Source organism: Giraffa tippelskirchi, chromosome 13 (assembly GCF_054371585.1).
Source record: "Giraffa tippelskirchi isolate mGirTip1 chromosome 13, T2T-mGirTip1v1.2.pri, whole genome shotgun sequence".
NCBI lineage: Eukaryota > Metazoa > Chordata > Mammalia > Artiodactyla > Giraffidae > Giraffa > Giraffa tippelskirchi.
In genome coordinates, this window is record NC_137287.1 from 75,815,600 (window position 1) to 75,829,132 (window position 13,533).

The 13,533-nt window shown below is 37.7% G+C and overlaps 1 protein-coding gene across 5 annotated transcripts in view; it reads left to right on the forward strand.

Moving 5' to 3' along the window:
- Window positions 1-13,533, forward strand: part of MRC1 (mannose receptor C-type 1) — a 118,968-nt gene that overhangs the window by 88,673 nt on the left and 16,762 nt on the right. For all 5 annotated transcript variants that reach the window (XM_081553685.1, XM_081553686.1, XM_081553687.1 and 2 more), the window contains 4 exons: window positions 1,738-1,904; window positions 4,256-4,358; window positions 7,819-8,051; window positions 10,956-11,121. In XM_081553685.1, coding sequence (XP_081409811.1) covers window positions 1,738-1,904; window positions 4,256-4,358; window positions 7,819-8,051; window positions 10,956-11,121 — 669 coding nt within the window. The remainder of the gene's footprint in view (window positions 1-1,737; window positions 1,905-4,255; window positions 4,359-7,818; window positions 8,052-10,955; window positions 11,122-13,533) is intronic.

Consider the following 13,533-nt stretch of genomic DNA (forward strand, 5'->3'; position numbering starts at 1 on the left):
ATTTCGAGTTGGCGATAGGGCAAGAGTTATGATCTTGTTTGGGAAATAAAAACACAATATATATCTGTCCATGCTCTTTTCTTTCTGAAAATATTAGAATTTTTTTCTTTACTTTCAGTTAATTGAGAAATAGGCAAATTTCTGAGCAGGGTGGTAGCATCTACTTTTCTGCTGAAGATTAAGCATGTAGCAGTGGCTCTTCTATGGAACTGTTTTTTTTTTTTTTTTCATGAATAAACAGATAATCTTTTCTATTTTACATTTTGTATTAGTAATGCAAGTGCTTAGTCATTTGGTTTCCTTTTTGCATTCAGGAGTCGTGTTTAAGTGTGTATGTTGGAAAATTGCCCTATAAAGCAGTGACCCCCCCCCCAACCTTTTGGGCACCAGGGACCGGTTTCATGGCAGACAGTTTTTCCACAGACTGGGTAGGGAGGTGGTTTCGAGATGATTCAAGTGCATTGCATTTATTGTGCACTTATTACATTGTGATATAACGTTAACTAATTAGATAACCCACCATATGAAAAATCAGATCACCAGGCATTAAATTCTCGTAAGGAGCATGCAACGTAAATCTCTCACATGTGCAGTTCGCAGAAGGCTTCACACTCCTATGAGAATCTAATACCAACACTGATCTGACAGGAGGTGGAGCTCAGGCGGTCATGTGAACAATGTGGAGCATCTATAAATATAGGGAAGCTCTGCTCACCTGCTGCTTACCTCTTGCTGTGTGGCCCATTTCCTAACAGGCCATGGACCAGTCTGTGGCTCAGGGATTGGAGACCCCTGTTGTAGAGTCAAGGTTCTTCCAGTAGGTGTCCATCTTTTCCTAGGTGTCCACTGTTCCTGGCAGGTGAGATTGCTGACCTCAGAAGGCAGCTGCTGTGATTTGGGAGACATGGGGATGGGCTACTGGAGAGACGATGGAGAACATGTTACACTTAAGCCTTTTACAGCTTCTGCTTATTTGCCACCATCCGTTCTGCCACAGAATTGGTAAAGAAGCAACAGGCCACATTTGTCCTACCCTCTCTAAATTTCTCTAGAATTTCTCTCCCAGTGATGTGAGCACTTAGCATCAGGATGCCCCCTGGATCCAAGTACACCCACTGGACATGGATGGCTGTTGACCCCTAGGAGTTGGCTGCCCTGGAGGAGTTCTTTGGGTTTGGCAATCCAAGGTGGTGATCATTTGAGAGCCTAATGCTTTTTTATTTTGACAGATAGATTTTGTTTTCAGAACTTTTCTGAATTAAGAGCTCTTTTTGGCCCCCAGTTGTTATAGCCAGATTATCTTATTTATTTAATTAGGATATCTGCTAACTGATAGGATGACTGCTTGTATCAGAAGAATGTTCTTCTTTCTACAGGGTGGTAGGCAACCACAACACAGGTCTGGGTGTACCAGATGGAGAGTGGGGCATGGGTTAGACTTTAGCTGCCCCTTCCCCAGTGCCTTAGTGCCCCTGGGCAGAGCACAACCTATACAACTGTCTGTAGTGACCAGGGTAAAACCTAGACTTTTTATTGTGAGAAGCTTTTCAAAGTCCAAAGCTGAAGTGATAACATGCTAGTCAGGTTAGAATGTGTTTTGTTTTCACGGTAAAACTTTTAAATGATAATAAAGACATTAATCATGTGCTTTGTATTTGTAAATTCATGTATTTTGAGTATTTTTTATATTTGAGTATTTCCCCCCAAAGTTTAAAAATTATCTTGTGAAACTTTCAGCATTTCTTACATATCATATGAAGAACTCCACTTTTAATGCCTGGACTGGGCTGAATGATGTCAATTCAGAACACACCTTCCTTTGGACAGATGGACGAGGAGTTCATTACACAAACTGGGGGAAAGGATATCCTGGTGGGAGAAGGAGCAGTCTTTCTTATGAAGATGTAAGTATCACTGTCCGGTCACTACTCTGTACACTATCAGTTTGTTTCAGGTCACCATGGTAGTGTTTAATCTTCTGTGAAAAATCTACTTTGATCCGATTCGTTCTTTCAGATTTTAACTGTTTCACACTGAACCAGCCTTGAACAAAGGAATATAAATTCAGTTAAGAACTCGGTATCTTTAGGTTAAGGGTAGGAGGAGATGGTGATGGTAATGAGGAATAGGGAAAGTCAGCTCCAATGTGGGCTTGTGTTGTAGTCAGCATGTAGACTTGAACCCAGAGTTACCAATGTTCTTTGCGTCAGCTGCCCCTAAACTCTTGAAGCTGTTGTAGTATTTGGGATATAGTTTCTACTACTGCCTCTAAAGATATCCTCCTCCTCATCATCATCATGATTGAGCTACCATTTGCAGGGTGCTTGCTATGTACCAGTCTGCTAAGTGCTTTTGTACAGTCATCTAAGAGATAGACAATGGCTTCATTATTTCACTACTTTTGATCTTATATCATTAAAGCCAACAAATCAGTGTTAAATGCCATATTAGGCATTTTAAAATACATGAAGGAACATAAGATTTTATTCTTACGTTGAAGAAGCTTACACTTCAGCTAGACATCAAGTCTCGTACAAGAAAGAACACTGTAACAGAATGAAAATGTGTGATGAGAAGATCAGCTGTAAAGCATGATAGCAGTTAGGAGGAAAGGAACTTACTATGGGATGGAGTGATGCAACATATGCAACATATCTATGGAAGTTTTCCTTTGGTGGGAAGAAGGAATATGAGGAAGAATCAGCTATGGGTCTTTTCACTCAAGACGTTTAAAACACAATGATTAGGGGAACGTGGCAAGGGGATGGAGAAGTCACGTTAAATGGGAAAGGTGAATAAAGTCTTCAAGAAAAAGACACAAGCTGGGTTTAGGCAGGACTAAAAGGCTTTGAATATAGCAGGAGTTTCATGCAGAAAAGAAGTAAGAGTCAGCTTTAGAGGGTGTAAAACAGAATTTAGAGAAATTTAGATGCCCTAGGAAGGAGTTTGGACTTTGTCAGATAGACAACAAAAAAAAAGGTTTGAGCAGAAAAATGATTTGATCAGGATGGCATCTTTATAATAGTTAATTTGGTCGCTATATGTAGGGTAAATATATTCTGGTTATGGGTGAACCAAAATTTTTGAGGAGAAATTCTTTGAATCCTTATTACATAAATGAGGGCTGAAAAGTAGAATGGAGTGAGATAGGGTTTGCTTAGAAAGATTTCATAGATGAGTGATAAATTTTGTTTAAAATAACAAAATTCATTATGGCTCGTTTGATTTTTTTTTTATAGAACATAATGACTAGGAGAAACAACAGAAACAAACAAATCTATAAACTGACCATACAGGGCAAAAAAATTGTTAATTTTTGTTAGTTTTATTTCTAGATTTTTTTCTTAGCTTGCTTAAAAATATAAAGTTTATATTTCACACACACAAAAATCAACACATATGTTGTCTTGTTACAATTTCAGAGCTTTTAAAATGAAAAGGATTAGATGGAGTTTGATAAAGAGAGTGGGAGAGAAATGTTCACATGCATTTTGAAGAGAAAATATGCTTGTTCTGTACAGTTTTCCTGGCCTAGAACAGAGATGCTGAGCCAGGATAATGAAAGATAAGAATAGCTAAGAAGGGATGAGTGGAGAATCTTGGAAATGTAGGATTAGGGGGTTCCAAATAGTTAAGGCTCATGGGATAATGAGGCTGGAGGCGGGGAGGCTGAGAAGATGACTCTGGCCATGTGGTAGCTTTCTGGGCATTTCTGATAGCAACATTTCTCAGAACCAGTCCCCAAATTTAGCAAGCTCCAGGAGTTGGTGATGGACAGGGAAGCCTGGCATGCTGCAGTCCATGGGGTGGCAAAGAATCAGACACGACTGAGTGACTGAACTGAACTGAACTGACTTAATTTTCAACTAAAATAACAAGAGTTCTGTGTGAGGGATCTGCATGGAAGTTGGTGCAATTGTGTGGAAAGTCAGGATAAATTGAACGTGCTGTCAATGAATTGTTGTTCAGTCACTGAGTCGTGTCCGACTCCTTGCCACCTCATGGACTCTAGCATATGAACTCCTCTTCCTCTACTCTCTCCTGGAGTTGCTCAAATTCATGTCCACTGAGTCAGTGATGGTATCTAACCATCTCATCCTCTGCTGCTGCCCCCTTCTCCTTTTGCCTTAACTGAATTAGGACTATCCTAAAATTTGGAGGTTAGGGATTAAGGATTTTTTTTCTGCCTTTTAATGATTGGTTTAAATAATCGTTGGTCCATATTTGGCTTTTTTTTTCTTCCATGAATATACAGGCTGACTGTGTTGTTATTATTGGAGGGAACACAAGGGATGCGGGAAAGTGGATGGATGACACTTGTGACAGTAAGCGAGGTTATATATGTCAGACACACCCTGGTAAGTCCTGCCAGACCTCACCAGACTGTAAGGGGTGGGGCTTTTACATAGTTTTTAAGAATGACTTTCTTCTCAATTTTGTTGCGAGTCTTAAACTGCTCTAAAAAAATTTTTCCTTAAAAAAAGATGACCCCTCACACATTAATACGTTTATTTGATTCACACTGTCATCCATGGATGCCTGTGACAGACAAAAAGGATATTTTCTGTAATTTATTCATGAATGTGCTCCCTCATCAGAAAATCTGCATGGATTAAACTTGAAGTTGAAACTTTTTCTAATTTTGATAGAAATTTGGGATGTTTGCTTACCTCTGCTTAAAAAAAAAAATGTCAGAGTGGGGACACCTCATTTAAATTCATGTGATTTGAGAACCATTGACCCCAAACATCATATATGCCTCAATACTTGTTATGTATTCTATTTTTTTTGAAAAGTAATTGTCTTACTTATGGTCCTTTTTTTCATCTTAGGAAGCCTGATTATGGTTCAAGGAAAATAGAACAGATATGTGGATATTGACAAAGAATCTAGTTTGTAGTTATGTACATTTTAGTTTCAAGTGAAATTAGAAAATGTTTAGCTACTTACGAAGAGGATCAGAAAATAAAAGATAGGTTAGAGACAAGGGTTGGAGATGAGGTGGGTTGTTGTCACCCTGAGCAGAGCTCTTAGAGGAGTTTGAGTTAGAAGGTACATGCTGTCCCAGAACTAACAAAACTTTCTGTTCTTTCTGGGGAATCAGGGAACAATGAATGAAAATCACTAAAGATATCTTCAGATGATTGGAAAGTTCTGCAGAAATTCTAGCCTTCTATTAATCCAAAAGCCGCCAAGCCACAGTTGCACCTCCCACTTTGCTATGCCCTTCGAGCACCAGAATCTTTGGCCATCAGTGATACTTTTGTGTTTCTGGTCTTGGGGGAAAGAAGGGAGACCCCTTCCAAGAGTGAATGATAATCCCTAGACTTACTTAAAATCATTTTTTTCTTCTTCCTGTAAACGTAAGAGATCAGATATTTGCTGCCAGCGAAAAATATCTTTTAAGATTTTTAATGATTTAGGTTTAAGGAGAGGTTGACAGTGTTAAAGTGAAAAAGGCAGAATATAAAATTTTATAGACTATTGATGATGCAAAAAACACTTTGAACTGTCTTAAACAAATAAGAACATAAAAACTATGGGAATGCATCAAAATAGAAATAGTGGATATGTGTGGCTCGTGGGATTAAGAACGTTGGTTCCTTCATTGTACTATTGTATTTTTCTGGATTTTTAAAAAATTTCTCTCTCTCACACACACTCTCTCTCTATATATATTTACATTTATATTGTATATATTATATAATACCTCTCACTATATATATATAAATTATAAGGAAATACTAAAGTATTGAGGTGATTAAATTCTGAGTAATTTTTTCCTCATTTTTATGCTTTTCTATATTTTCTAAAATTTCAGCAAAGAACATGTGTTCAGTATTTTTTTTAAAACACTGTTGTTCTCAAAAATTCCCTGATGGTCCAATGGTTAGGACTCTGCTTCCATGGCAGGGGGCACAGGTTCCATTCCTGGTCTGGTAACTAAGATCCTTTAAGCCACATGGTATGGCCTTAAAAAAAACTAAATAAAATAAATAAAGATAAAATAGTGTTTTTATTCATATGAATATGCATGAATAAAAATGAATATATATTAATTCATGTAAATATATAAACATATAGAAAGAAAGACATGAATGAATACATATGAATATATGAATAAAAAAAACTTACACAATCCATAACACATGTTCCTTGATGAAATTTTAGAAAATACAGAAAGTATAAAAAGAAAAAATTACCCATAATCTTAGCACCTGAACATACCTCTCACAAGTTTATTTTTTTCTTGCAATTTTTTCTATGAATGTTTTAATGAATAAGCTAATTAGATAAGGGAGCTAATTTCCTGGCTGCATATAGCCTTTAATAAAGCTTTTTAAAGTTTTACCTTAAGCTTTATTTGCCACTTTTAGCAGACCAAAGCTGTTCCAATGATACTAAGACAAACCCAGCTCTCCCCAGGCTGGGAAAGATAGGACTTGACTTCCTGCTGGCTGTAACATGTAAGGATCCTGGGCTGGGGCTCTTGGGTTAATGCTATTGTACCAACACACGGTGGCAGCAACAGCAGAAGAAAGGGGAGGTTGCCCTCCCTCTTTGCTGAATCAAAATTGCTGCCTTCGAGTCATCAAAGGAAAGTTTGGCATTCGTGGGGTGACAGAACAAGGCACATGGGGGGTTGCGTTGGTCTACAGTGGAACAGATCAGAGAATTGGCCAAGACAACATCAATAGGCAAGGATATGTGGAGCCCTAGACCAGGGTTGGCAACCTTTTCCTGTAAGAGACAGATTATAAATATTGCAGGCTTTGCTGTCCATAAAGTTTGTGTTGCAATGACTCAACTCTGCCGTTATCGTGGGCGATCATAGTCCATAAACAAGCAAGCGTGGCTGAGTTCCACTGAAACCTTATTTATGTGCACAAATTTGAATTTCATGTAATGTTTACATGTCACAAAATATTGTTCTTTGGTTCCTTTCCCCAACCATTTAAAAAACTCATGGGCTATAAAAAGACAGACAACAGGCCAGATTTCACCCTCTGGCTATTACTCAGTGACCTCTGTTTTGCTCTTGGGCATCCACTAAGGCACACAGAAACAAGATTTTTTTGGGTCTTGATCAAAGTCTGGGTGGGTCTAGAGTAGTTATTAGAAACCCACTCTAAGAGATTGAGGAGGAAAGATCAGAAAGCTAGAGTGACTCTAACTTGCAAAGGCTCCAGTTTGGATAAGGCATAGAGATAAGATGCTCTTACTCATCATAAGAATAAAGCTTGATCCTGACATCAAGGTTAAATGAACTGGCAACTGTTACATGGCTTCACTCCAGAGCATAAACCAGTCTCTTGAAGGTACATGAATCACTGATGAAGTCACACAGATGAAGTCAAATAGATATAAATGCAAATTCCATGGGTAGAATGGAGCAGAATGAGAGAGGGGAAGGAGAACAAGACTGTTCTCGATCTTAAAAAAAAAAAAAAAGATTAGTATTGATGGGTTGATAGACATCCTCTAATTTATGGGTTTAAACTGTGGCATTTCTTTCATTCAAACCCTAGATCTCATTGTATTTACAAGTCTTTTTGGTTGTACAGTTTAAAAACTTGATCATGTATTTCTATTAATATTCTAAATAGAGTTTGGAAATGACTTCAATCAGACATACTGATTAAAAAACAGAACTTTGTGTTCTCATTTGAAATGGCACATGAAAACGTGTTTAACACTCAACGGTTTGAATTTGGGCTGTTTAGATTCTTTTTAGGATGCATGAAATATAGAAGTCGTGTGCTGATGGCACTCCAAGTTGTGTTTAGTGTTAAATGAAAATATTTCTTTTTATTCCAGACCCTTCCTTGCCGAGTTCTCCAACAACAATTCCGACAGATGGCTTTATTAAATATGGTGAAAGTAGCTATTCACTTGTGAAATTAAAGCTGCAGTGGCATGAAGCTGATGATTATTGCAAGCTGCACACTTCCCACATTGCTAGCATTCTAGATCCTTATAGTAATGCTTTTGCCTGGATGCATATGCAGACACTGAATGAACCTGTATGGATTGCCCTCAACAGTAACTTGGTAAGATGCTGGAAACATGTGTGACTTGATATGATTGATAAATGGTAATTGAATCCGATTCTCTTCTGTTCATTCTGTTGAATACTTATTATGTGAGAGAAACTGCTACCTAGAGCCTATTATACAGAGTGAAGTAAGTCAGAAAGAGAAAAACAAATATCATATATTAATAGATATATATGGAATCTAGAAAAATGATACTGATAAACCTGTTGGCATGGCAGGAATAGATATGCAGACATAGAGAATGGACTTGTGCATACAGTGCGGGGAAGGAGAGGGTGGGACAGATTGAGAGAGTAGCACTGACTTATATACACTACCATGTGTAAAATAGATAGCTTTTAGGAAGTTACTGTTTAGCCCAGGGAGCTCAGCCTGGTGCTCTATGACAACCCAGAGGGGCAGAGTGGGAGGGAGGCTTAGGAAGAGGGGATTTATGAATACTTGTGGCTGATTCATGTTGTTGTATGGCAGAAACCAACACAATATTGTAAAGCTAAAAAAAGAAAAAACAAGAAAATGATACTAACATATATGAGACCTAATTTTTCTACTGCATGGTGCCTTCAAGGATCTGGCAAGTTAGTGATGTATGTCCGAAATCAAACTAAGACTTATCCAACTGATATTAACTCTCATATTGCTTTTGAATATTAAAGTTAGATTCTGCATCTATTCAGTTTCATGTATTAGCTTAAGTCTTTTCAGTGTCGTGATTACAACTATGCCTTAGGAGTTAAGAAAACATCGGGCATAGTTCCTGGGCAATGAGGGGTCCTCCCTATTTTTTGTGGGAAGTCATTCTAGAGTTGTTTTCCTTTCTGAAGTTGTGCAGCTTCTATTCATATGGGATAATTTTCATTGCAGTCAGTTCTCTGAATTCTATAACAGAAAAAGAAGGTTGGCAGAGGATGGGGTAGAATGAGGGATGAGGTTCAGAACTAAGAGTGGTGCTGGAGTTGCCAAAATTTTCCTAAAATGAGTCTTCTCTGACACCATGAGATCCATCTCTCCTCCACCCATATGTCTATCCATCTAACTAGCCAATCAATAAACTTCCTAGTACAATAAACAGAGATGTCAACAAGTAATTAACAGATAATACAAGTGTCAAAAAGGGATATAGACAAAGTGCTGTGACCTGAGAGAAAAAGGATCATTTGTGCCAGGGGAGAGGACCAAGAGAGCTTCTCAGAGAAAATCAAACTTTATAGATACAGTCTAGGATGGTGGAATGTAAGGAAGGAGACCAAGAAGAGAGAAAAGGATAGGCGAGGATAAAACTGGGAAGCAGACTGGTGTCAGACTTTACAGGACTTATTCTACTTGGGTGCAGAGACGGAAGCTTACGCATCATGCAATGAATATTTCCTGAGTTAGGATGTGTGTAGTGAACATTTAAAAGTAAGTAGTTCCAGATGATCTTATTTACAAAGCAGAAATAGAGACATAGAGGTAGAGAATAAACATATGGACCCTAAGGGGTAAAGAGAGGGGTGGGATGAATTGGAAGATTGGGATTGACATAGATACGCTATTGATACTGTGTATAAAATAGGTAACTAATGAGAAACTACTGTATGGCACAGGAAACTACGCAATGCTCTATAGTGACCTAAATGGGAAGGAAATCCAAAAAAGAGGGGATATATGTTTATATACAGCTGATTCACTTTGCTGTACAGTAGAAACTAACACAACATTGTGAAATGACTCTACTCCAATAAATAAATAAATAAAATGCAAGAAAAAAATCTAAGTATTTCCACAATGATTTCTGTGTTTAAACTGAAGCATGACATTTTTACATCTATGTTGAATCTATTTTTAGTAACTAATTTGCTTACTAATTCATATATTCTCACAGCTATGGTTGCAATGCTGTTAAGAGTTTGAAATACGGATTTATTTATTGTTAGAAAGTTTAAATAGCTTTCCATTATACCAACATTTATAAATAAAACAATACTTTTTATATCTATGTAACAAGTTAATGTAATTATTTGATTAAACATGGTATAATACTACAAAATTCTAACTTGCAATACCATATGCTTTTGCTTTTGTCATTAAATCTTTGATAATTGCATTGGTAAATTAAATAATGCAGTTAGAAAGTGATAACTGTTAGAATGGTTTAAAAATGTGCTTATCTCTGATTAAAGTTATCTGCATCTGTAAAATGTAGGCTTTACCTGTAAAATCTCTTTTAGACTGTTAAAAAGATATCATTGATAAGAAAATTTTTGATGTTATCAATTAATTTGTATGTGACCATAAATTTGTTTAATGAAATAAGAATTTGAGTATGCAAATTGAACAGAACAACTAGTTTTTAAAAATGCAATCATGTTTCCTTATGGTTGAAAGACCACCTAACTGGAAGGCAAGAGACCCAAGCTCCTCTCTTATCCACTCATGTCACCTTGCACAGGTCATTTGTCATTGGCCCTGCTTCAACAGTCAAACAGTAACATTAAAAGAGGTACACATTTCTCTCAAGGGTCCATGAGTTCAATAAAAACTACTTAATCTCTATTATCATTTCAGTGATAATATAATAGGTATTTTATTTGTTCTGAGGATAAAATCTCTCTTTTGTGCTGAAAGCCTGCAAATAGAGTTTTCTAGAATAAGACATAGGTTTTAAGCCTGTGTTTTTCAAAATAGCTTCTGACGGTATCTTCATGAGTATCTTTAAGAAGTGGTTTTCTTCTTAAGAAAGGCTGCATTTCCTGAATTTGAGTTAGTAGAAATAATTTATAATCTTTTTATTCTCAAATGTGGAAGATTCCTTGTCAAATCACAGTCTTAAACATACTTTTTACTCCTCACTGGGTTCTTTTGGTATTTTCTAAATGACTCTGGGCTTGATGTTAATGGTTGTTTTTGTTCTTACAGACCAATAATGACTACATTTGGACTGATAAATGGAGGGTGAGGTACACTAATTGGGCTGCTGATGAACCCAGACTGAAGTCAGCATGTGCTTATATGGATCTTGATGGCTACTGGAAGACAGCACAGTGCAATGAAAGTTTTTATTTTCTCTGCAAAAGATCAGATGGTAATCGAGTACACAAAAACACTCAAGGGATTTGAAATTTTCTCAATAAGCTAATACAAACCACCGGTGATATTCTTAAACAGTCATATGTTTTGGGGTAACTTAGGGATAAGGGAAAGCATATTCCTTCACCTAACCAAAGGTTGACTTGGCAATAAACAGATATACATAGGTCAGAGTAACAGAGAGAAAATTTCCTTCATTGCTGGAGTTTATTTTTACATATCTAATTTTTTTTATTATTTGGGATTATCCTCTGAGTCTATGATATCACAGTCTTCAGGAAATTATGATTGCTTTTGATGTTGACAACACAGCTGTATCAAAATACTTTTATCAGAATCAGTCGCCTCGGGGCAAACAGCTAGCAGGGAAGGAGCACAGCTCCACCTATCAGAGACAATCAGATTAAAGATTTAAGCATGGCCCGGCCTTACAGAGCAAGACCCAGTTTTCCCCACAGCCAGTCTTTCCCCTCAAGAAGCTTGCACAAGCCTCTTATCCTCATCCATCAGAGGACAGACAGAAGAAGCAAGAACTATAGTCCCACAGCCTCCAGAACAAAAACAGCAGTCACAGAAAGCTAATCAAAATTATCACATTGAGCACATCCTTGTGTAACTCAAAGAAGCTTTGAGCCATGGCTAGGGCCACCCACGTCAGATAGGTCATGGGGGAGAATTATGACAAAACGTCGTCCACTGGAATAGGGAATGGCAAACCACTTCAGTATTCTTGCCTCAAGAATCCCAGGAACAGTGTGAAAAGACAAAAAGGTACGACATCAGATGAGCCTGCCAGGTCAGTAGGTGTCCAATATGCTACTGGGGAGGAGCAGAGAAATATCTCCAGAAAGAATGAAGAGGCTGGGCCAAAGCAGAAATGATACCCAGTTGTGGGTATGTCTGATCCTGAAAGTAAAGTCCAATGCTATAAAGAACAATATTGCATAGGAACCTGGAATATTAGGTCCATGAATCAAGTTAAATTGATATGGTCAAGCAGGAGATGGCAAGAATGAACATCAACATTTCAGGAATCAGTGAACTAAAATGGATGGGAAAGGGTGAATTTAATTCAGATGACCATTATATCTACTAATGGGGGCAAGAGTCCCCTAGAAGAAATGAAGTAGTCCTTATATTCAATAAAAGAGTCCGAAATGCAGTACTTAGGTGCAAACTCAAAGACAACACAATGATCTCGATTCATTTCCAAGGCAAGCCATTCAACATCACAGTAATCCAGGTCTATGCTCCAACCACTAATGTCAGAGAAGCTGAACTTGAACAGTTCTATGAAGACCTAAAAGACCTTCTAGAACTAACACCAAAAAAGGACATGTTTTTCATCATAGGGGATTGGAATGCAAAAGTAGGAAGTGAAGAGATAACCTGGAGTAACAGGCAAGTTTGGCCTTGGAGTACAGAATGAAGCAGGGCAAAGGCTAACAGAGTTTTGCCAAGAGAATGCACTGGTCATAGCAAATACGTTCATCCAACAACACAAGAGATGATTCTATGACATGGACATCACCAGATGGCCAATACTGAAATCAGATTGATTATTTTCTTTGCAGCGGAAGATGGATAGCGCTATACAGTCAGCAAAAACAAGACTTGGAGCTGACTGTGGCTCAGATCATGAGGTCCTTATTGTAAAATTCAGCCTTAAATTGAAGAAAGTAGGGAAAACCACTAGACCATTCAGTATGACCTAAATCACATCTCTTATGAGTACACAGTGGAGGTGATAGATTCAAGGGTTTAGATCTGGTAGACCAAGTGCCTGAAGAACTATGGATGGAGATTTGTAACATTGTATAGGAGGCAGTGACCAAAACAATCTCTGGGAAAAAGATATCCAAGAAGGCAAAGTGGTTGTCTGAGGAGGCCTTACATAAAGCTGAGAAAAGAAGAGAAGCCAAAGGCAAAGTAGAAAGGGAAAGATATACTCAAATGAATGCAGAGTTCCAGAGAATAGCAAGGAGAGACATGAAACTTTCTTGAGTGAACAATGCAAAGAAAGAGGAAATCAATGGAATGGGAAAGACTAGAGATCTCTTTAAGAAAGTTGAAGATACCAAGGGAACATTTCATGCAAAGATGGACACAATAAAGGACAGAATAGCAAGGACCTAAGAGAAGCAGAAGAGATTAAGAAGATGTGGCAAGAATACATAGAAGAACTATACAAAAAAGGTCTTAATGACCCAGATAATCATGATGGTGTGGTCACTCATCTAGAGCCAGACATCCTGGAGTGCGAAGTCAAGTGGGCTTTAGGAAGCATCTCTGTGAACAAAGCTAGTGGTGGTGATGGAATTCCAGCTGAACTTTTTCAAATCCTAAACGATGATGCTGTTGAAGTGCTGGACTCAATATGTCAGCAAATTTGGCCACTCAGCTGTGG